The sequence below is a fragment of the Capsicum annuum genome, chromosome 1 (assembly GCF_002878395.1).
Source record: "Capsicum annuum cultivar UCD-10X-F1 chromosome 1, UCD10Xv1.1, whole genome shotgun sequence".
NCBI lineage: Eukaryota > Viridiplantae > Streptophyta > Magnoliopsida > Solanales > Solanaceae > Capsicum > Capsicum annuum.
The window spans coordinates 9,423,654-9,447,722 of record NC_061111.1 but is presented as its reverse complement, the minus strand read 5'-3'; the positions used below and the strand labels follow the sequence as shown (position 1 = coordinate 9,447,722).

At 36.1% G+C, this 24,069-nt stretch overlaps 2 protein-coding genes and 1 long non-coding RNA gene across 9 annotated transcripts in view; 1 reads left to right on the top strand and 2 right to left on the bottom strand.

Annotated features, from left to right (window-relative positions):
• LOC107867563 overlaps positions 1-3,043 on the bottom strand; it is a 13,384-nt gene extending 10,341 nt beyond the window's left edge. For 4 of the 7 annotated variants that reach the window (XR_001673242.2, XM_016713866.2, XM_047393385.1 and 1 more), the window contains exons 1-6: positions 2,852-3,042; positions 2,390-2,564; positions 1,684-1,735; positions 1,547-1,586; positions 845-919; positions 689-763 (exon numbers count right to left, since the gene is read on the bottom strand). Coding sequence is in view for 5 of the 7 variants with exons in the window: in XM_016713866.2 (XP_016569352.2) it covers positions 689-763; positions 845-919; positions 1,547-1,586; positions 1,684-1,735; positions 2,390-2,564; positions 2,852-2,939 (505 nt within the window). In the remaining 2 variants the exon portion in view is untranslated. Of the gene's footprint in view, positions 1-688; positions 764-844; positions 920-1,546; positions 1,587-1,683; positions 1,736-2,389; positions 2,565-2,851 lie in introns of all 7 variants that reach the window. The other 3 variants (XR_001673229.2, XM_016713878.2, XM_047393391.1) reach the window with 3 other exon arrangements.
• Positions 3,044-5,883: 2,840 nt separating this feature from the next.
• On the top strand, positions 5,884-10,964 carry LOC107867553 (putative disease resistance RPP13-like protein 1). Its single transcript, XM_047393365.1, is given in 4 exon segments — positions 5,884-6,151; positions 6,154-8,560; positions 8,562-10,024; positions 10,165-10,964. Coding segments are annotated over 4 exon segments (3,978 nt in total). The 5' UTR covers positions 5,884-6,105; the 3' UTR covers positions 10,227-10,964.
• Positions 10,965-12,111: 1,147 nt separating this feature from the next.
• LOC107867547 lies at positions 12,112-21,882 on the bottom strand. Its single transcript, XR_007042603.1, has 3 exons — positions 21,709-21,882; positions 15,319-21,565; positions 12,112-14,717 (listed from the first exon to the last, which is right to left on the bottom strand). It is a non-coding gene; the product is annotated as an uncharacterized LOC107867547 (long non-coding RNA).
• Between the last annotated feature and the right edge of the window lie 2,187 nt (positions 21,883-24,069).

Sequence of the window (24,069 nt, the reverse complement as noted above, 5' to 3'; positions counted from 1 at the left end):
CACTTAATTTTCTGATCCTCAACTTCATATCTTCTTTGTTTTCATTCAAATCATTTTTAGGGTCAAAATTTTTGCTCACACAAACTATTTTCATCAAAACTGAAGCTTTGTGATCACTATTGTATTATTTTGTTATAGTTTATAGGACGTAGATGAATTTACAGGTGGTAGATGAATGTCGGTTGGCTTTGAAGAATTCTTTTAGGTAAAGGTTAGGTTTAATTGTATTATTTTTACATCTCTGTTTTGAAATTTTTTTTTGGTGTAAAGGTAAAGTTTAGTTGTGTAATTTTGATATCGCTATTATTGTATTATTTTATTATAGTTTATAGGTGGTAGATGACGGCTTTGAAAAATTTTTCGTGTAAAGATTAGATTTAGTTATATTGGTTTAATGTCTCTATCATCGTATTGTTTTGTTGCAGTTTACAAGTGGTAGATGAATGTCGATCGACTTTGACAATTTCATCTTTATTATTTAAACAAATATACTATTTAGTTTAGCATTTGAACTCAATAAATTAAGATACACATGCGAGGCGCGTACACCTAAACTAGGATATACATACATGTATAAGTATGTACTCCTAGCCCACATGACTTGTAGATACCTCTGATGAAACGGATACCTAACTACACAGTATCAAAAGTTGCAAAGTAGAATAAATGAAAGTCCAGTTCTGCTTACCTTTAACAACCAAACTTCCAGTGTTTGAATAAGGATTATCCACCATTTCGCATCCTGACAAAGTGCTTGCATCACCTGAAAAAATCATGAACATTTTTTCATGAGCTCAGTCTTGGCAGAAAAACCTCGAATAAATGAAAGTCCAGTTCTGCCTACCTTGAACAACCAAACTTCCAGTGTTTGAGTAAGGATTATCCCCCATTTCGCATCCTGACGAAGTGCTTGCATCACCTGAAAACTTCATGAACATTTTTTCATGAGCTCAGTCTTGGCAGAAAAACCTCCCTGCCCCTCGCTCATTCAAGTAAGAGGACAAGAAGAGAAAATGTGAATTAAAAGATTCAACAAGTCAAAAACTTAGGAGATAACACGATCTACACATACTTTTCTGACAAGTACATGAATGATATGGATCTAGAACTCCAAACATATATAAAAGGAGAGAGCAAGAGAGACTCCCGAAGGATGGCTCATATTTTGCTGCATGATAATACATTATAACAAAAGGACTGAACAAGGGAAAAGTTAAGGAGGTCCAATTTAGCAGGTACATGCAAATGATAGACACCAAATCAAAGTATCTACTAGACTGATCCTTGCTTTTACCATCAGTAAGTGGAACCTTCAAAATGCAAAAGACAAAAATCCTTGTGAAAGTAAACTACATTCTTTCCAAAATAGCAATGTTTCCATATTACATGGACTGATGGAAACGAAAATATGGAATTCTTCAAAAAAAGCAAGGATGCTTTGAGTTGCAATGCACACATCTAATCAATTGCATACCCAAACTAAAATTAAACCTTTTCAATTCATCAAGAACTAACCAAAAAAGGAAAAAAGCCAAATGAAGCTTACTCTCGTACTCCACCAAAGGCAACGCTGAACTTGAAGGTTCCTGGAACAGAATTGGAACCCAAAAAAATCACTAAACCATAACTAACATGATACTAAACATAAGCAGAGAACACAGCAAATCAAATAGTTCCCATTACCAACACTTCTGCAGTCAATTCTTGATAAGGCTGAGTTGAACTAGCCTCCTTCCTGCATTTCAAATACATAAAGTACATCTCACAACTCCAAATTTCACAAGAAAACTTTTCCTGTTCTGGTGACACCCTAGCTTATTGAAGTGAAAAAGAAAAATCTACTTGATGATTTTAAGATAAACAGAAGATTAAAGCTCCATGTATTTCAATTTATTTGTCTTCCTTTCTTTTTAGTCTTTAAACTTTCAAAAAAAATGTCTCTTTCCTTATTTTGGCAACTCTTTTAACTCTTAACTTTCAAGATGGCATGTTTACGAGCACAAGAGTAAGCGCATTTTGGTACTCCCTCCGTTCACTTTTACTCGTCACATTACGCTTTTCAAGAGTCAAATTGCATGAATTTTGACGAGCATTTTATGATGTATTTTTTCATTATATTAATATGGGAAGTATTGCAACTTATAGTATCTTTCGTATAATTTTCGAACATTGGAATTTTAAATTTAAAATATAAAATTAATCTAATTTAATTTAGCTCTGAAAAATAGTCAAACTGACTCTCGTGAATGAACATGACATGTAAAAGTGAACGGAGAGAGTACATTCTAAAATACTTTTAGTTAAAACGACATAATTCAAAAATCTTTTTTAAACTCTCTATCACGTTAATCAGACAAACAAACAAAAACGAAGAAAGTAATAAAATCACCTCATTTTTGCAATATAATCCTGGTGAGACATAGGCAAATTATTCTCCTCCACTTCATTGTTCTGCTGCACCTTACATTTCCGTTCTCGTCGGCACCGTTTCCTGTTTCCGGTTTTTTCCTCAACGGAATTCGTCTCAACCGGAGGAGCAACGTTACCCGTGACAACATTATAAGCTGCAAAATAGGGAAAAAAAAAACGAATTACTCCATATTAAAGAACAATTAAGAAAATATAACACCTACATAGCTGGCAAGTATCTGTTAGCTAATGGGAGGTTTCAGGTATTTCGTGAGTGATGTAAATTTAATCTAGTTCTATAAAAATTGATCTGGGCACTACGGTTACTTAAAAAAATAGAAAACCTAAATGAAGTGACATATTTCATGATTTGATATATAAAAAGTTGGTTCGAACATTATGATTATAAAAAAAAAAGTAAACAATGAATAAGAATTGAAACCTTGGAGATTTTGAATAGCAGAATTAAGATTGAAGGCTTTGTTGTATGCATAAGAAGGGTTCTTGTAGAAGTTGGTTCGATTCGCCATTTTCTTCTTTTGCCTTTCTGTGATTTTAGCTCAAGATATTAAACTGAAAAAAAGGTGACCAAATGATTTCGCTTGGAAAAGGACCAAAATAGTCCCTAATGTTTGGCCATTAAATTAAAATGGTCCTTTAAATTATAATAAATTCTGTTAGCAAAATTAAAGATAAATTGATCCTTTCGGTCAAAATTAAAGACAAAAATATGCATTTTCCTGTTTTATAAATCTTGATAATTTTACTAGCCGATATTTGAATATAAGCAAATTATTTCTCACCTCTCACTTAATTTTCCAAATTTTATTTTTACTCTTATCAATCTATATCTATATCTATAATCTATAATCTATAATATATTAAAAGTGTGAAGGCCTTTAAAAATATGATTTAAACTTTTTGCCCTTTATTAAAAGTTTTTGCTTTAGATAAAATCGTTTTTTCATTATTTTTTCTAATATTTTATATTTAAGAATTGAAAATTAATTAAATATATTTATGGTAAAACCTTTTCATATTAGAAGCCGTCATAATTAATGACAACTAAAAAAATTTTCATAAAACTATTTAAGTAAACTATATGGTAAGATAAAATAAAACTATTTAAGGAGTTAGTATTATATACCGTAAATAGTATATTAACATTGTGTCTTTAATTTGGTTTGGGGTTTTGAGTAGTTAAAGTTTAGAATTCTTTATACCATACATATATAGAGATCTATAATCTATATTTATCTATAATATATTAAAATTGTGAATGTATATATATATATATATCATCTTTGTTTTTTATTCAAGTTATTTCTTAGGGTCAAAATTTTTGCTCAGACGAGAATTATTTTCATCAAATCAGAAGCTTTCTAACCACTATTGTATTATTTTGTTGTAGTTTACAGGTCGTAAATGAATTTACAGGTGAGCAGAAGCAAGACAGAGTATGTGGAATGTAAGTTTAATGACGTGAGGCGGGAGAACGAGGTAGTAGTGAAGCTGGAAGCACAGGAGGTATGTAAGAGGGATAAGTTCAAGTATCTCGGGTCCGTGATCCAGAGTAACGGTGAGATTGACGAGGATGTCTCGCACCGTATTGGGGCGGGATGGATGAAGTGGAAACTCGCGTCGAGGGTGCTGTGTGATAAGAAGGTGCCGCCCAAGCTTAAAGGCAAATTCTATAGAGTGGTAGTCCGTCCGGCCTTGCTGTATGGAGCGGAGTGTTGGCCAGTTAAGAACTCCCACATCCAAAAAATGAAGGTGGCAGAAATGCGGATGTTGCGCTGGATGTGCGGACTGACTCGAGGGGATAGAGTTCGGAATGAGACTATCCGGGAGAAGGTTGGTGTGACTTCAGTGGAGTGTAAGATGCGGGAAGCACGATTAAGATGGTTCGGACACGTGAAGAGGAGGGGCATGGATGCCCCGGTCCGTAGGTGTGAGAGGCTAGCGTTGGATGGTTTTAGGCGGGGTAGGGGTAGGCCGAAGAAGTACTGGGTTGAGGTGATTAGGCGGGATATGGAACAGTTACAGCTCACCGAGGACATGACCCTAGATAGGAAGGTCTGGAAGACGCGAATTACGGCAGAAGAGTAGGGCCAGATTGGGTCGCTAGTGTAGGGAATTACTTGGTGGGTTTTTTTTTTTTTTTTTTTTTTTTTATTCCCGTTATGATTCCGTATTCAGTGTTCCATGCTTATTACGAATCTGTGTGCTTTCCTCTGCTTTCCTCTGTTTTATATTCCTTATGGGTGCCGTATTTATGTTATGTCATCTGCTTCTGTGCTTTACTATGTGTTTGTGTGATATCTTGTGCCTTGAGCCGGGGGTCTTTCGGAAACAACCTTTCTACTTCATCAGAGGTAGAGGTATGGACTGCGTACATCTTACCCCCCCAGACCCCACTAAGTGGGAATACACTGGGTTTGTTGTTGTTGTTGTAGATGAATGTCGGTAGGCTTTGAGGAATTTTTAAATAAAGGTTAGGTTTAATTGTATTATATTTATATTTCTGAAAAAAAATTTGTGTAAAGATTAAATTTAATTATATTATTTTGATGTCTCTATCATCGTACTGTTTTGTTGCAGTTTATAGGTGGTAAATGAATGTCGATCGGCTTTGACAAACTTTTTCATAAAGGTTAAGCTTAATTAAATAAATTCTCCAAAAGATGTTGAATTAAATTATTGTATTCATCTTTATTATTTAAATAAATATCCTATTTAGTGTATCGTTTGAACTCAATAAAGTGTGGTACACGTAAAGTAGTAATCTGAAAAGTTTGAGAAGATATAGAAAGCAATTCAATCAAAATAATTCTTATATTAAATTGTTTATAATAAACACATCAAAACCTTTAAATGACATTTTATTCTGCATTTAATTTATTTTACATGTAGACTATACAAATAAAATTACTTGTAAAGTCAAAACAACTCTTAATAATTTTTCTTCGAAATATTAGCATCAGAATCCTTATTTGAATCCAAGAACACCCGCCTCAATTAATGAAGTCAAAATAATTATACTAGATTCACTATCTTTCCTTCTTTCAAATCAAGAAGGTTAAATATCTGATATATAGTATATCTTATTTCTTTCTAGTTTTTTTTTTTTTTTGCATTATATTGAATGTTGATATCTCTCCATGTCTATGACTAAGAATAAAGGTGGAAATGAAGTATCTATTTTTAGTTGCAGAGTTCCTAGTCTCAGTATGTCACTAACCCAACTCGTCACAGTTGTAAAACATATTCGTGAGAAAGTAATGACTAGTCAAGAAACAAACTCTATTATGAAGTCTTTGTTTTCTTGTTGGGTAATAAGTCATAAGTCTTTGTTTTCTTGTTGGATAATAAGTCATACTTTTAAAAAGACAGCTTTGTTTTTCTTTTCTATGACAGTTGTAGACAGTAGTTATAGTCAGAGGTGAAGCTAGCTCTTTAGTAAGTATTCGAGATTTGAAGGAATCAAAATATCGAACACAATAATTTTTAATACTAGAATCGCGTCTTATAAGCTTCATATTCTGATTCCAACTGTGAGCATACTACTGTTATTAGCATTGAACAAGTAAAATAAAGCTTTAAGTAGACTCTATTTTAAGATAGAAATATTTATCTTCCCAAAATTCTTAAAGTGCTTTGTGGTTGGTTCCTTGTATTGCTTTGCAGGTATCAGAAATGGATATTGGCTTAGCAGTTGGGGGTGCATTTCTCTCTTCATTTCTTCTAGGATTGCTCCTCAGGGTGAACTGCTCAAGATGTTTCAGAGACATAAGCATGATCTTTGCCTCTTAAAAAAGCTGAGAACGATTTTGCTTGGTCTTCAAGCTGTGATAAGTGATGCACAATATAAGCAGGCATCTAATCCATATGTGAGACATTGGCTTAATGAGCTTCAAGATGCTGTGGAGAGTGCCGAAAACATAATGGAAGATGTCAATTATGAAGCTTTGAGACTCAAGGTGGAAGGTCAACATCAAAATCTTGCAGAGACTAGCAACCGACAGGTAAGTGACCTTGGCTTGTCCTTGAGTGATGATTTTTTTCTTAATATAAAGGAGAAGTTGGAAGAAACCATTGAAACATTGGAGGTCTTGGAAAATCAAATTGGTCGCCTTGGATTAAAGGAGCATTTTGATTCGGATAAACAAGAAACTAGAAGACCTTCAACTTCTTTGGTTGATGAATCTGATATCTTTGGTAGGCGGGATGAAATAGAGAAATTGATTGAACTTTTATTGTCTGAGGATGCAAATGGGAAAAATATAACTGTATTACCTATTGTTGGAATGGCTGGGATTGGTAAAACAACACTTGCTAAAGCTGTTTACAATGATGAGAAGGTGAGAGACCATTTTGGTTTGAAAGCTTGGATCTGTGTGTCGGAACCATATGATGTTGTCAAAATAACTAAAGTGCTGCTTCAAGAAATTAGCTCATTTGACAGTATGTTTAATAACAATCTTAATAAGCTTCAAATCAGAGTGAAGGAAAGCTTAAAGGGAAAAAGGTTTCTTATTGTTTTAGATGATGTCTGGAATGACAACTATAGTGAGTGGGATGAGTTGAGGAGTCTTTTTGTTCAAGGAGATATAGGAAGTAAGATCATCGTGACGACACGTAAAGAGAGTGTTGCCTTGACGATGGGTAATAAGCAAATTAGCATGGACATTTTGTCTAGTGAAGTCTCTTGGTCTTTATTCGAAAGACATGCATTCGAAAACATGAACCCCAAGAAACATCTAGAACTTCAAGAGATCGGAAAACAAATTGCAGCTAAGTGCAAAGGATTGCCCTTAGCTCTAAAGACGCTTGCTGGCATGTTGCGCACCACATCAGAGGTTGAAGGGTGGAAACGCGTTTTAAGAAGTGAAATATGGGAGCTGCCAGACAATGACATAGTACCGGCGTTGATGTTGAGCTACAATGATCTTCCCTTACATTTGAAGCGATGTTTTTCTTATTGTGCAATATTTCCAAAAGATTATCCATTTTGCAAAGAACAGGTCATTCAATTGTGGATTGCTAATGGTCTAGTACAATGGTTGCAAAAATATGAAACAATTGAAGAGTCAGGCAACCAATACTTTTTCGAGTTGAGATCAAGATCATTATTTGAAATGGTTCCAGAGTCTTCTAAAAGGAATCCGGAAAAATTCCTTATGCATGACCTTGTCAATGATTTGGCCCAAATTGCATCTTCAAATCTTTGTATTGGGTTGGAAGAGAACCAAGATTCTCATATATTGGAACGAAGTCGACATATGTCCTATTCAATGGGCTTTGGTGACTTTGAAAAGTTGAAACCTCTCAACAAATCGGAGCAGCTGAGAACATTGCTTCCGATTGATAGCAAGCTCTATAGTTCATTGTTTCTGAGCGAGAGGGTGCTGCAAAACGTTTTGCCAAGACTAGCATCCTCAAGGGCACTATCATTGTCTCATTATCAAATCAAGGAGTTGCCATATGTCTTGTTTATCAAATTAAAGCTCCTAAGATATTTGGACCTCTCTTGGACAAAGATAAAAGAGTTACCGGATTCAATTTGTGTATTATATAACTTAGAGACACTTTTCTTGTCATATTGTTGTGATCTTAAGGAGTTACCGTTGCAGATGGAAAATTTGATCAACTTGCGTTACCTTGACATTAGCGGCACTTCTCTCTTGAACATATCGCTACATCTAAGCAAACTGAAGAGCCTCCATGTGTTATTGGGAGCTAAATTTCTTCTAAGTAGTAGCAGTGGTTTGAGAATCAGAGAATTGGGTGAACTATATAACTTGTATGGATCTCTATCTATTCTAGAGTTGCAAAATGTGGTTGATAGAAGGGAAGCTTTGAAGGCAAACATGAGGGAGAAGAAACACGCTGAAATGTTATCATTGGAATGGAGTGTAAGTACTGCTGACAACTCACAAAATGAAAGAGAAATACTTGTTGAGCTACAACCAAATATAAACATAAAAGAACTCCAAATAACTGGATATAGAGGGACAAGATTTCCAAATTGGCTAGCTGATCATTCGCTTCTTATGCTGGTGCAATTGTCTCTAAGCAACTGCAAGGGCTGTGATTCCTTGCCAGCATTAGGACAATTTCCTTCTTTGAAATTCCTTAGTATTAGAGGGATGCGGAATCATAGAGGTGACTGAAGAATTCTATGGTAATTCGTTGCACTTTAACTCTCTTGAGAAGCTTGTATTTTCAGAGATGCCGGAGTGGAAGCAGTGTCATGTACTAGGTAATGGAGAATTCCCTGCACTTCATGACCTATCTATTGAAGATTGCCCCAAGTTGGTTGGAAAGTTGCCTGAAAATCTTTGTCGTCTGACAAGCTTGACAATTTCAGGATGCCCTGAACTTATTTTGGAGACACCTATCCAACTTTCAAATTTGAAAAAGTTTGAAGTTGTCGGTTCTCCTAAGCCTGGGGTTCTTTTTTATCATGCTGAACTGTTTACATCCCAACTTCTGGGAATTAAGCAGATTGATGAATTATCTATTACTGATTGCAGCTCTCTTACCTCCTTACCTTTTAGCGGTCTGCCAAATACCTTGAAGAAAGTAGAGATATCTTGTTGTGGGAAATTGACATTGGCGACGTCAATTAATGAGATGATCTCCAGAGGAAGTGACTTGTTTTTGGAGAGATTGGTACTAGATCAATGTGATTCTATAGCACCTGAGTTTGAGTTAGTCCCGAGAGCACGTGATTTAAGAGTAGATGAGTGCCAAAGCCTTACTAAGCTTTTTATTCCCGCTGGTACTGAAAATATCAGAATTTTTGGATGTGGAAATCTGGAAATACTTTCAGTGGCATGTGTGACTCCGATGATGGCGTTGCGTGGTTTGAGTATTGGCAACTGTGAGAAACTGAAGTCGCTGCCAGAACAGATGCAGGAACTCCTTCCATCTCTTAATGAACTGTACCTGACTTATTGTCCCGAACTAGAGTCCTTTCCTGAAGGAGGATTGCCCTTGAATTTACAAGTCCTTGGGATCTACTATTGCAGGAAACTGGTGAAGGGTCGAAAGGAGTGGCATTTACGGAGACCCCCATGTCTCAGAGAGCTAAACATCTTCCATGATGGAAGTGACGAAGAGATTCTTGCTAATGAGAATTGGGAACTGCCATGCTCTATTCGAAGTCTTCGTATATCCAAACTGAAAACGTTAAGCAGTCAAGTTCTCAAAAGCCTCGCCTCTCTTGAGTATCTACATGCTAGTAATTTACCTCAAGTTCGTTCACTGCTGGAAGAAGGACTTCCCTTATATCTTTCTGAGCTGTACTTATCTCGCCACGATGAGCTCCATTCACTACCAACTTACGCTCTTAGGAGCCTAACTTCGCTTCAACATCTAAAGATCAGTTCCTGCAATCAACTCCAATCTCTTCCAGAATCAGGGCTCCCCTCCTCCCTCTCTGAGCTGATGATCGAGGATTGTCCTAATCTCCAATCTCTTCCAGTAAAATGGATGCCCGCTTCTCTCTCTAGACTATCTATTTCCAGCTGTCCATTGCTCAAACCACTCCTAGAATTTGACAAGGGGGAATACTGGCCAAACATTGCTCAAATTCCCACCATAGATAGAGGTTGGGAGTACCTGTAATGATTAAAACAAGTAGTGCTCCAATACATTTAAGTTATTCTATCTCTTAGCAGCTTTTGATTTTGGTTGCTTCTCTTTGCTTGTTTGTAAATTATTTTTTCTTTTTCAAATCTTTTTGAGCAGTGCATAGCACCCATTCCCGCTGTGACGCCAAGGAAGCATCTTCAGATCAGGATGAAAGATGAAAAAAAAAAAAGGTAACATGTTACAACTACAGAAATTTTTATACATCGTGAGAAAAAAAGACTCTATAGGTTAGGAATTAACAATTTTATTTAGAAAGTTCATCGCAAAATGTAAAAAGACCTGATGTGCATACTGTTTTGAAATATGAGCCAATCTTTTGAAAAAAATAGGTAATGATAAGCTCAATAAAACTACAGCTGCGAATACGCCCGTCAAGTTCACTGATTGCTTGAAGTTAGCATTCCATGTATAGGATCAGCTAAACTAGATTACTAGACAATAAAATTGGTATCTTTGAGGTAGAACCGCACTTGTTTGAGTAGATATCAATCTTAATAAACCTATTGGCTGCTTGTTTCACCGACTTACCTAATGCTATTGTTAGCAACTGCCACTGCAATTCTCAGCGATCTTCAATACCATGATTTTTCATGTTCGAGTTCTGATCAAGCAGCATGTATTGCCGAATGGCGTCTTAGGATGAGGCAGATAAGTTCATCAGCTCCCATTTCTACATTAACGATGAAACAGTTCGATTCAGTGAGCATGTAGTGTACAATTGCATAGTGAAGTTAGCAACATTTGTGGTAGTTTCAAACATTAAATATGTTACATGATCTTAAGATCTATTGCAGAATTAATGGTTTCCTTGCAAGTATTCATCTTCACATGTATTTAGAGAAATTCCTCTAATATCTTGTTCCATTGCAACATCTATAAATCAGCTTATTTATCGCTATATAGTGTTTTGAATCTGATATATTGTTGCATTCTAGCATTTAATACTAATTAAAATGGTGCGGTTGATCTAGTACTTGTTGAGCTTTTGTTATGTTTGTATTTAGACAAGTTAATAGCTTTGTCAAGTTGTTGAATATGATTCATTACCAGATAGCTTCGAAGCATTGTGTTTTGAGGATATTACTGCAAAATTACGAGTATTCAGCACCATGTTTATCATTTTGTGATATGAATGAAAACAAGCACACGAATGAGTTATCGATGATGATCGAGAGAGAGACAGAGAGAATATCAGTCTGTTTCTTTGGCATAATGAAATCATAACTAGCTCAATCCAGGTAGTTAACAAATGTGTGTGGTATATAAAAAGTCACTATCAAAGAAATATTTTCCAAAAAAATGCTTTGTGCGGAAAGTGTTTTTACTTAAAGATTAATAATAGCTATTAGCAAATCGGAGAGCTTTTTGATGAAACTTTGCATTACTATAGATTCCTAGTAATGTTTGTGTTAGTTGAAGCAAGTAATATCAAAAGTATGACTTCCGTCCACTAAATTTAACCAAACAATACAAAATTAAAAACTTTTTCTGGAAAACATTTTCCTCTTAAATGACTTCCGTAGTACCAAATATACTGCGATAGGCTTACACTGCTTGTGGTTGTATTTTTTAGACTTTTCAAATGATAAGGTAAAAGTGGAAACTTTTCAATCATGTAAAATGTTTGTAGTTAGAAAATTCCCTGGTGTTATTGCTTGTATATTCCATATACAGCTCCCCTTATCATCTTTGACACAAAAGTTTCCCATTGAAAAGTCTTACCCTCTTTTTTAACAAAAGTCTTACCATTTTACATCAAATTATTATATATCTCTTTTGTTGTTTACAGCCTCCACACTGTTGTGTTTGCCATGTCAAATGTTGCTTTCCAAAAAAAAAAAAAGGAATGTTTTTTGATTGAAAATATCTTATCAAAAAATATTTTCCGGAAATGTATTTTCTGGAAAAAATTATAATTAAATATTACTAATAGTATTAGATAATCGGAGAGTGTCTTTGATGAAATTTTTTAGTAGTAAAGAGTAGTAATAATGTTCTAAGTGTTAGTTGAAGCAAGTAATATGAAATTAAAAGCTAAGATAGTTGGAAAAAAATTACTTTTGCCAATAAGTAAAGAAAGTTATTTTCCCTCTGTTGATGCTTAAAAACATTTTCTGGTAACCGAACACAGGAAATTAACGATTTTTTCCCAATGAATGTCACATCAGATGTTGAAATGTTTAGTCTTTAATTTTCATGTAGTTTAAATTATCAGAAGAAAACCATAGAGAATACACTGAATATACCCCTTGTTGGAAAAGTCTATTGTCACTTTGTAGCAAATTGTCAGTCATTCAATTCAACTGAAAGATGAGTCACCCTTCCATCATGGTTTCACAGGGCTAAAAGAATCAAGATAACCTTTTGTTATAGCTTTTCATCTTACTCCTGAATTTTGGTACTCATTCCATAATTCATAAGTGAAATTGGAGTCGTGGTGAACATGAATGTGGCGTCGTGTGATAATCATTTTTGCCATATGATCACTGATGCATGCAACAAAAGATGCTACAGCGAATCATTTAGTAAGCCAATGCCAACAATTGGCGTATATGTAGCAGCAGCATCTCTACTTTGTACTCTTGCAATGCTTGCTGATGCCTTCCAAGCCTTCCGGCTAAAAAGACTTTGGTTCCCTTGCAAATTCTTTGCTTTGAATGCCGCTTCTCTTACAGTGTTAGCTGTAGCAATGAAGTTGCCTGTCGATATATCTGAACCGATGCCTGGTCATACTGACCAGCTTTCCAAACTAGCCAGCACTGTTTTCATCTGTGTTGTAATAGGTAACTTCATGCCATCAATAGGAGCCATGAGTAACAAAGAGATCTTGTCGAACGTTGTAGCTCTTGACATCCTGGTAATCACGATCATTGTCAATCTCTGCATTGAAATATATACTGATTTGATTTTTAACCTGAAAGCAGAATTTATAGCAACTATATTCCTCATGTTTCTTCTGATATTGGTATTGAGTTTCTCCTCTTTATCACTTGCAACTACCAAAAAGATTCTTGAACTTAACTATAAAGAAGCATATCAAACAACCATGAGGGATGATGCATTAGCATTCGGAAAGTTATCGATCGATAGACTAAAAGACACTGTAGAGAGGTGTTGGATGATGGTCGAAACTAGTAACCCTCAATTCGTGATGGCACGTTCTGTAACCTTTTCAACTTCAGGAACAATCTGTGTGTTGGCATCTCTAATTTTGATGGAAGCTCTTATAAGAATATATAATTCACCTCCATATTTCCCGAATAGTTCAACATACAAATGGTCAACAGGTTTGATTCTTATTGCTCAGTCTATTGGAGTGGTCGTGGGTACTGTTGCTCCAGCACTCAGATGGTTTATCTTTATAAGCTTTAAGCGTTCCAACAAAATTGGCAATGATAATGCGAATTGCTCCAGAGTCGAATACTACTGGATCCGCAAGCTGGTTGAGTGGAAGGAGAGACCATTGTCTTTAAACATTAGGGGAACAAAATTTAGAAAATATCTCCAGGGTACAAGAAACTTAATTCTTGCCTTCTGCATAAGAACTCAGATTTTGATTGTGTCAACGAGCAAATTTGTGCGGTTTGTCTCGGTTGTTTCCTTCAACTTGATGTTCTTGTGTCAACTTAAGGGTCCAAACTACCATCAATCAGACCCAGAACACAGGAGAGACTTTGAATTTCACCGGTATGTTTTGTTACTAGAAGGCGAAGAAGAATTGCCTGAAAGAATTTTTACGAACATATCTGGTACTGCAAACCGACTAGTAGACACAGGAAGGAAACGGCAGCCAAAACATCTGGTTAATTTGCTGAGAAAATCTAGCAGCTTTTCTGGGGTAGCAGATATTTACTATGACCAAGTTCCACCACTGCATTCAGTAGAACCTTCTAACTGCTGGACCATAAGCCTGGTGACACTCACTAGTATTGTTGTTGCACTTCCCAAAGTGAGAGATCAGATGGACTATCAGCTGATAAGGAGTGTCCATGAAGGCCTTGCGTTTGCCAGCTTCGTAGAGGAAACCATGTACTCTGAAGGTGATCTCACAAACATTAGAAATGCAGCACATTTAGTGTGGGAAGAACTGGAGATCCATCAAAAATGGTTGGATGAGGACTTGCAGAAACCGACCCTCGAAGGAAAAACTTCTAGGGAAACACTTGAGATGCTTACAGGAATAGCTTCAAAGAAGGTGATGGATTTCAAACAAACCACTGATGGAGGAATGCTCGACAATCCTCTCAACTGGCCGGTCAGAATAATAGCTGCCAACTCAATGTACAAAATTGGGAAGGCTATCCTGCTGAATAGTGAAGGACACAATGACTTGGTTGATGAAAAACTATTCGAGAGACTATCCATAATAATAGCAGATATACTAAGTGCTTGCTTTACCAATCTGCCTCGAGCTATAACTATGGCTTGTAACTCTGGTGTCATTGAAGAGAGGGAAAAAAGTGTACACAGAGCAGCTTTATTAGTTGGTAAGACCGAAGATATCTTGAACGTAATTCAACACCATGAACTTCCAAATATAAATAGTGATCAATCAGCTTATATTGATCAGTGGAAGCTTACACTCCAGCCGACAAACCTTGTTCCTGTCATTCCTTCCAATAGTGAAAAATCGCTCTGAGCTAGCATACCTAATCAAGAGCCATCATATTCAGATTGTAAGTTACATATCCATGAGCTATTATATGATTAACAACGTATCATAACCAGTATTTCCATAACTACCACAGTATTTATCAAATTATCCATGTTTTAGAATGATTTCATTTGATGAAGATTTTAGTTTTCCATGTAGTGTTTCTTGAACTTTCGCGTGCTCAAACAAGTGTATGTATGACTTTAAGTGACTTGCTTATGAATTTTACGTTCAAGTATTTCCATACGGACTCTCTGGAGATACTTTTTAGTTACTGGCTTACTGCATATTATGCTTCTAATGTGATTAATTGTATCTAGTTGAACAAGTGTTGACAGTTCATTATTTCTGATGCTATGAAAGTAGACTATCATCTAACTGACAAAGAATGCCTCAGAGATCTTATTATCAGATAACAGTAACTTATGAATAAAAATATGTACTAACTTGTTGGTGTTACGGTAATATTTCACAGTTCATTACCACACACAAAAAAAAGGAATATGCATAGCACGTTTTATAACTTATTTGTCCCTAATGTCAGAGATAATATTGCCAACTAATTCAGTGGATTCACCACTTGCTTTTCATTTTACCTTTTAAAAATAGAATCAAAGTCCACGTCATGAGCGGGCTTCCAACACTAGATGAACCCCTCTTTACAGAAACAGAGACAAGTAAGCACCCCCAAACACTAGATGAACCCCTCTTTACAGAAACAGAGACAAGTAAGCACCCCCAACTTTGAGAGTGCACATCTAGATATCTCAACTTGATCTCCACTGGCAACTAAACCTCAAGCTCGTCCGATGTGTCTTGTGGACACCCAATGCTGACGTGGCACATAAAATTTGGAGGTGCGTAGATGATCATATATGCTCACTCAAAGTTGGAGTGCTTACTTGCCCCTTGAGGCCAAGTTTAAGCGTTTGTTTAAGTATAATGTCTTTACAGTTTCTTATGTTTTCTGAGATGAACTTAATTGTGTTATATATCGGACAGAAATAAAGCAAACCACAATGAAAGGAGAGGAGTACAATATGGAGACACGTAATTTCTGAATATACAAAACAACCCACTAAATGCACTTATATAATATGTGCATGCAAATAAGTCCTAGGCCCAAAGTAATTGCAATCACCTATGGTTGATTCAATTGTCAATGCAATCCTATCCATCTAAGTAATTGTGCGTTCATCTGTCTTTCAGATTGCGAAATCCTAGCCTCAAGCGCCGATAGAAAGAGTGCTTCTTTAGTATTGTTTTTGGTACGAATTTACTCTCTATTTTCTTAAACTCAACTTGACTCTCTATTTAAAATTTTTGTATTTCTCAAATTTTATTCAACTGTGCTCTAAATTACGATTTTGGAACAGATGGAATCAAATTTCTTTTCAATTTTGGGATATTTCTTAAAGGAGAGAATTATTTGTAGACTTTGGTCATATTTAAGAGAACATTTTTTTTTCTTTTATGGCTGGTTAATTTGTTTATTATAATGAAAATATTCACTTATGTACAGGTACTTTTTTTATGGGTGGTACGAGTTTTAGAAGTGATTAAATTATCTGGTGTTTATAGATCTAATAGGCCTACTATCGACCGTAGTTTGATCACTTCACTAGTTGAGCGCTGGCGTCCCAAAACTCATACTTTCCACTTTATAACAGGTGAAGCAACTATCACCTTGCAGGACGTAGAGGTGTTGTATGGATTACCCGTGAATGGTGATCCGGTACTTGGTAATGAGACGACGAGGACCACAGGGGATTGGCAAAACATTTGTCAGAGATTATTAGGTTTTGTTCTATCTCTCCAAGACTTCAAAAATAGTTCCCTTAAGGTCGTTGCGCTTAATGCGCACATGTTAGGCCAGCCACAATTGCCGGACAAGGCAACATAAGAAATAATCAATCAAAAGGCTAGGTGTTACATGTTCTGGATAATTGCGGGTATGATGATGACGAATACATCTAGTGGTTATTTGAAACTTACGTATCTGCCTATGCTCGAGGACATCAATGCAATTGGGTCTTATAGTTGGGGTAGTGCAACTTTAGCATACCTGTATCGTTTTTTTGTAAAGCCTCACAGAGTACAAAAAATGAGATAGCCATATTCCTACCACTACTCCAGGTATATTTAATAACTGCACAAATTATTTATTGATATTTCTTTTAGTTTATATACAATATATATATATATCAGGTTTGGGCATGTGAAAGGATAACTGTCCTTAGGCCATAGAGGCACAAGAAATATTTTCCCCATTGGTTTGCCTAGGGATCCACATGCTACTAGATGGTTTGTACACTTTAGTTGGACTAATACTACTAAGCATGTGCTGAAAGTTTGTAGGGATGCACTTGACTCTATGACAGAAGATCAGGTAGAATGTGTATAATTTTTTTTTATTTTATGTGGATTGTACAGGTAAAGAATCATTTGCTTTTTCCTTTTTCATGTCGTTTATTTGGGAACCATATCTTGATGACTTAATTGAGAGTATTCCTGACTATTGTCGCGCTGGACGACACATGTGACGTGTTAAGAGTTCCATTTTTTTGTTGGGATATGGCAGAGGTTCATTTGTCTGATAGAGTAACGAGGCAATTTGGATAGCAACAGGTGATTCCAACTCCATTTCTATTTGTTTCCACCCATTTTCATCATGATCGTCGGGGAAGCCAAATACAAACTAAGAGTTAGAACATGCACAATAATTACCTTTTTGGAACGAACGCGGCTAGTATATCTATAATGCACCGTCAATCATGGACCACTTCGGTATGATACACCCCTACCTTATTTGTTTCAGACACATTACTCGTCTTCTCATTGAAAATCCTACTCCCCGTTCTCAATGCCAACAAGGTTATGTGCCTAATTCAACGACATATGAAATAATGGTAAGTAGAACTTTGCATGTATGATTTTTGTTTATCTAATATATGTTAATAATAATCAGAAACTCCAGACTAGGAAATTAGCTTTTCTTTAGTCTTTTTGATGCTTGTACGGTTAAATGACTTTTACTTTAATTTCACAGGCACGTCATATTCATTCAATGTTTGATGAAGCTAAATCACTTGGAGATACGCCATCATATTAGGACTTATACATGTTTAGAAAGATGGTGCGGGATCAAGGTTCTGATTGTTTGAGATATGTCCACGAAGCCGCCAGGATTCATGTATCAGCTGATTATAGAAGAGATGAGGTACAACTTGATCAGTTACGCCCCCTATTCATAAGCGAGGAAAAGGTAGTGTTGCTGGAAGAAGGGAGCGTGCTATTGCGAGAGACCATGTGCCTGTTGAAATGGATTAGACGACGTAAAATGCCCAAACAACTTTAGAAGTTGATCAAGCAACGACTAATTATGATTTTGGTTCCACTTCAAGTGCTTGCACTCAGGCATCAGGTATGACATATCAACATACAGAGATTGTGACATACATGACGCCACAAATATCAAGATATTCAAGTCTTTCATCACTTGAGAATATCTTTGGAAGTTATCGGCCTCAACCTTTTGAGAATGCCGCAAACTTTACCTCATCGCCTGTGCCAATGTCTATTGATATCCATGATGCCATTAATAATTTGAAAAACTTAAACACCGCGATGGAAGATAATGAGTTGGATGATGCCAACAATGAAGTGAACGGTAATGATCTGGAGGATGCAAGTAAAGGTTGTGATATAACTATTAAGCATGGTGAACCATCAGAGAAAGAGAAGCTTACAATTATTGCTAAGCTTTGTGGGACTGGTATTTTATCATGTTTATGTTATTTATGTTATTTATTTTTTACTTCACTGCACCTTTTTTTAGTTGTACAGCTGAAAATCTACCTTTGCTTGATAGGGAGTCACTATGCTTACCAGCACGCCGAAAAGAAAAAAGCAAAAGAGTAAATGATGGACAACATGTATAGCTAACTATCAGTAAGAAAAGGTAATTTTTTTACTAAACTGTTCTGAAGTGGTTAATGAGCTTCATAGTAAATGTTGCCCAAAACTTTTTTCCTTTAATTCAAGTTCTAGTGATAAGTTGAAGTACTATTGTAGTGTTAGTGGTTCTCCTGTAACATCTCCATTTGCTGCAACTTGAGAATGAAAGTTAGAGTATCTACTTTTGGTTATATGTTTTTGTAAGAGAGTATATGTTAGGTGCACTAACAGTATAACGTACTTTAATTTTATATTATGAAACTTTGATTTTTGTCCTGCTTTCATGGTAGAGGTGTCTATTATGTATTTTCTGTGCTACTATAGTAGGTCAATTATTTCTGTGGTTCTCTTTTGTGATGGTATTTGAGGAAATTCACTTCGATTTCTTTATAAATAGATGACAACACCGAAAGCACAAGGTAGTATTTTCTCAGTTGTCCAAGTTTTGGTGGACAAGCTCTTGCATTGGTGGGATGATGTGTAGATAGCAGATATTTTGTTGTATTAGTCAAGATGTGTATTTGTTTGAAAAGAACAATCTCTGGAAATTCATGTCCTCTATAATACCGAAGACTGTGAAGCATGGTGGGTACAGATTTTTGCCTTTCAAAGTACCATTCTGTTAACTATCAGAGATCCCATTCTGTTTGTTAGAGTAACATATCTGGTACTGCAAACCGACTAATAGACGCAGGAAGGAAATGGCAACTAAAACATCTGGTTAATTTACTGAGAAAATCTAGCAGCTTTTCTGGGGTAGCAGATATTTACTATGACTCAGTTCCACCCACTGCATTCAGTAGAGCCTTCTTAACTGCTGGACCATAAGCCTGGTGACACTCACTAGCATTGCTATTGCACTTCCCAAAGTGAGAGATCAGATGGACTATCAGTTGATAAGGAGTGTCCATGAAGGCCTTGCATTTGCCAGCTTCGTAGAAGAAACCATGTACTCTGAAGGTGATCTCACAAACATTAGAAATGCAGCACATTTAGTGTGGGAAGAACTGGAGATTCATCAAATATGGTTGGATGAGGACTTGCAGAAACCGACCCTCGAAGGAAAAACTTCCAGGGAAACACTTGAGATGCTTACAGGAATAGCTTCAATGAAGGTGATGGATTTCTAACAAACCACTGATGGAAGAATGCTTGACAACCCTCTCAACTGGCCGGTCAGAATAATAGCTGCCAACTCAATGTATAAAATTGGTAAGGCTATCCTGCTGAATAGTGAAGGACACAGTGATTTGATTGATGAAAAACTATTTGAGAGACTAACCATTACATTAGCAGATATACTAAGTGCTTGCTTTACCAATCTGATAGTTAATAGAATGGTACTTTGAACAACAAAATCTGTACCCACCATACTTCAGTCTTCAGTATTATAGAGGACGTGAGTTTGCAGAGATTGTTCTTTTCAAACAAATATGGTGTTCGAGTTAGTTTGCACACATCTTGACTAATACAACAAAATATTTGCTATCTACACATCATCCCACCAATGCAAGAGCTTGTCCACCAAAACTTGGACAACTGAGAAAATACTACCTTGTACTTTCGGTGTTGTCATCTATTGATAAAGAAATCGAAGTGAATTTCCTCAAATACCATCACAAAAGAGAACCACAGAAATAATTGACCTACTATAGTAGCACAGAAAATACATAATAGACACCTCTACCATGAAAGCAGGACAAAAACCAAAGGTTCATAATATATTAAAGTATGTTATACTGTTAGTGCACCTAACATATATTCTCTTACAAAAACATATAACCAAAAGTAAATACTGTAACTTTCATCCTCAAGTTGCAGCAATGGAGATATTACAGGAGAACCACTAACACTACAACAGTAATTCAACTTATCACTAGAACTTGAATTAAAGGAAAAAAGTTTTGGGCAACATTTACTATGAAGCTCATTAACCACTTCAGAACAGTTTAGTAAGAAAATTACCTTTTCTTACTGATAGTTAGCTATACATGTTGTCCATCATTTACTCTTTTGCTTTTTTCTTTTCGGCGTGCTGGTAAGCATAGTGACTCCCTATCAAGCAAAGGTAGATTTTCAGCTGTACAACTAAAAAAAGGTGCAGTTAAGTAAAAAATAAATAACATAAACATGATAAAATACCAGTCCCACAAAGCTTAGCAATAATTGTAAGCTTCTATTTCTCTGATGGTTCACCATGCTTAATAGTTATATCACAACCTTTACTTGCATCCTCCGGATCATTACCGTTCACTTCATTGTTGGCATCATCCAACTCATTATCTTCCATCGCGGTGTTTAAGTTTTTCAAATTATTAATGGCATCATGGATATCAATAGACATTGGCACAGGCGATGAGGTAAAGTTTGGGACATTCTCAAAAGGTTGAGGCCGATAACTACCAAAGATATTCTCAACTGATGAAAGACTTGAATATCTTGATATTTGTGAAGTCTGGGGCGTCATGTATGGCACAATCTCTGTATGTTGATATGTCATACCTGATGCCTGAGTGCTACCCCTTGAAGTGTAACCAAAATCATAATTAGTCGTTGCTTAATCAACTTTTAAAGTTGTTTGGGCATTTTACGTCGCCTGATCCATTTCATTCATTTCAACAGGCATATGGTCTCTCGCAATAGGACGCTCCCTTCTTCCAGCAACACCACCTTTTCCTCGCTTACGAATAAGGGGCGTAACGTATCAGGTTGTACCTCATCTCTTCTATAATCAGCTGATACATGAATCCTGTCAACCCCGTGGACATATCTCAAACAATCAGAACCTTGATCCCGCACCATCTTTCTAAACATGTATAAGTCCTAATATGATGGCGTATCTCCAAGTGATTTAGCTTCATCAACCATTGAATGAATATGACGCGCCTATGAAATTAAAGTAAAAGTCATTTAACCGTACACGCATCAAAAAGACTACAGAAAAGCTAAGTTCCTAGTCTGGAGGTTCTGATTATTATTATTAACATATATTAGATAAACAAAAATCATACATGCAAAGTTCTACTTACCATTGTTTCATATGCCGTTGAATTAGGCACATAACCTTGTTGGCATTCAGAACGGGGAGTAGGATTACCAATAAGAAGACGAGTAATGTGTCTGAACCAAATAAGGTAGGGGTCTATCATACTGAAGTGGTCCATGATTGACGATGCATTACAGGTATATTGGTCGCGTTCGTTCCAAAAAGGTAACCATTGTGCATGTTCTAACTCCTAGTTTGTATTTGGCTTCCCGACGATCATGATGAAAGTGGGTGAAATCAAATAGAAATGGAGTTGGAATCACCTGTTGCAATCCAAATTGCCTCATTACTCTATCAGACAAGCGAACCTCTACCATATCCCAACAAAAGATTGGAACTCTAACACGCCACATGTCTCGTCCAGTGCGACAATAGTTAGGAAGACTCTTAATTAAGTCATCAAGATATGGGTCCCAAATAAACTACATGAAAAAGGAAATGAGTCTTTACATGTACAATCTACATAAAATCAAAAAAAAAAATTACACACATTCTACCTGATCTTCTGTCATAGAGTCAAGTGCATCCACTACAAACTTTCAGCACATGCTTAGTAGTATTAGTCCAACTAAAGTGTGCAAACCATCTAGTAGCATGTGGACCCCTAGGCAAACCAGCAGGAAAAATATTTCTTGTGCCTCTTTGTCCTACTATCTGTGGCCTAGGGACAGTTATCCTCTCCCATGCCCAAACCTGATATATATATATATATATGTATGTATACAGGTACGCTAAAGTTGCACTACCCCAACTATAAGACCCAATTGCATTGACGTCCTCGAGCATAGGTAGATACATTAGCTTCAAATAACGACCAGATGTATCCGTCATCATCATACCCCCAATCATCCAGAACATGTAACACCTAGCCTTTTGATTGATTATTTCTTGTGCTGCCATGTCCAGCAATTGTGGCTGGCCTAACATGTGCGCATTAAGCACAGAGATCTTGAGGAAACTATTTCTGAAGTCTTGGAGGGATGGAACAAAACCTAATAATCTCTGACAAATGTTTTGCCAATCCCCTGTGGTCCTCGTTGTCTCATTACCAAGTACCGGATCACCACTCCCTGGTAACCCATATAACACCTCTACGTCTTACAAGGTGATAGTTGCTTCACCTGTTCTAAAGTGGAAAGTATGAGTTTCGGGACGCTAGCACTTAACTAGTGAAGTGATCAAACTACGGTCAATAGCAGGCCTATTAGATCTATAAATAGATAATTTAATCACTTTTAAAACTTGTGGATGGATAGGATATTTCTCTACGACCTTTCAAAAATTTCCATCACTCCTTCTCGTATTAAGAATTATATTAATATTTCCATCTCATATTTCCCGTGACCTATGAGTGAATTGTTCAGTTAATACAGACGGTTCAAGTGGTCCGAGATCAAACTTGTATGAACTACTACCAGCCATAAAAGAAGTGCCTATACACAAGTGAATATTTTCATTATAATAAACAAATTAATCAGCCATAAAAGGAAAAAATTATTCTCTTAAACATGAACAAAGTCTACAAATAATTCTTTCTCCTGTAAAAAATATCCCAAAATTGAAAAGAAATTTAAATCCATCTGTTCCAAAATCATAATTTAGAGCATAGTTGAATAAAATTTGAGATATACAAAAGTTTAAAATAGAGAGTCAAGTCGAGTTTAAGAAAATAGAGAGTAAATTCGTACCAAAGAAAATACTAAAGAAGCACCCTTTCTATCGGCGCGTGAGGCTAGGGTTTCGCAATTCGAAACACGAACAATCACTTAGATGGATGAGATTGCATTGTCAATGGAATCAACCATAGGTGATTGTAATTGCTAAAAAAACAGAGTAGTGAGAGGAGAGCGAAATGGTTTTTTTTTTTTTTTTTTCAGAATTAGGGCCACTGCTACCCCTAAAAATATTTAGTGTATCATTTTTATTTGGTTGAAGAAAAAGGATAACAGCAGTCACGAATTACTTATAAAACGTTACTGACAGTAACGTATTATGGTCCGTTAAGTATATATGCCGTTAGTTTTGATCCTTACATTTTTTTAATAAGGTAATACGTTATTGGTAACAACGTTTATACTAGTTTCGTAAAGTTTCAAAAAAACATATAACTTTGATGAATTGATTCAAAAAATAACTTATTTGGGTCAAGAATTCTATCAGCTGAGCTAACCAACGTAGTCAGCAAGTTGTTTTCTAAAAGTATTGTCCACCTTGACTAGCAGACGATCTTGGCAACCACCTGAGAAACAGTCAGATATGGCTGCCTTCAAACAAAACCTTAAAAATTCTATCATGTCCCATCATTTTCACTAAAAAATTCATGTCAAAGTCCATCATTTACGTT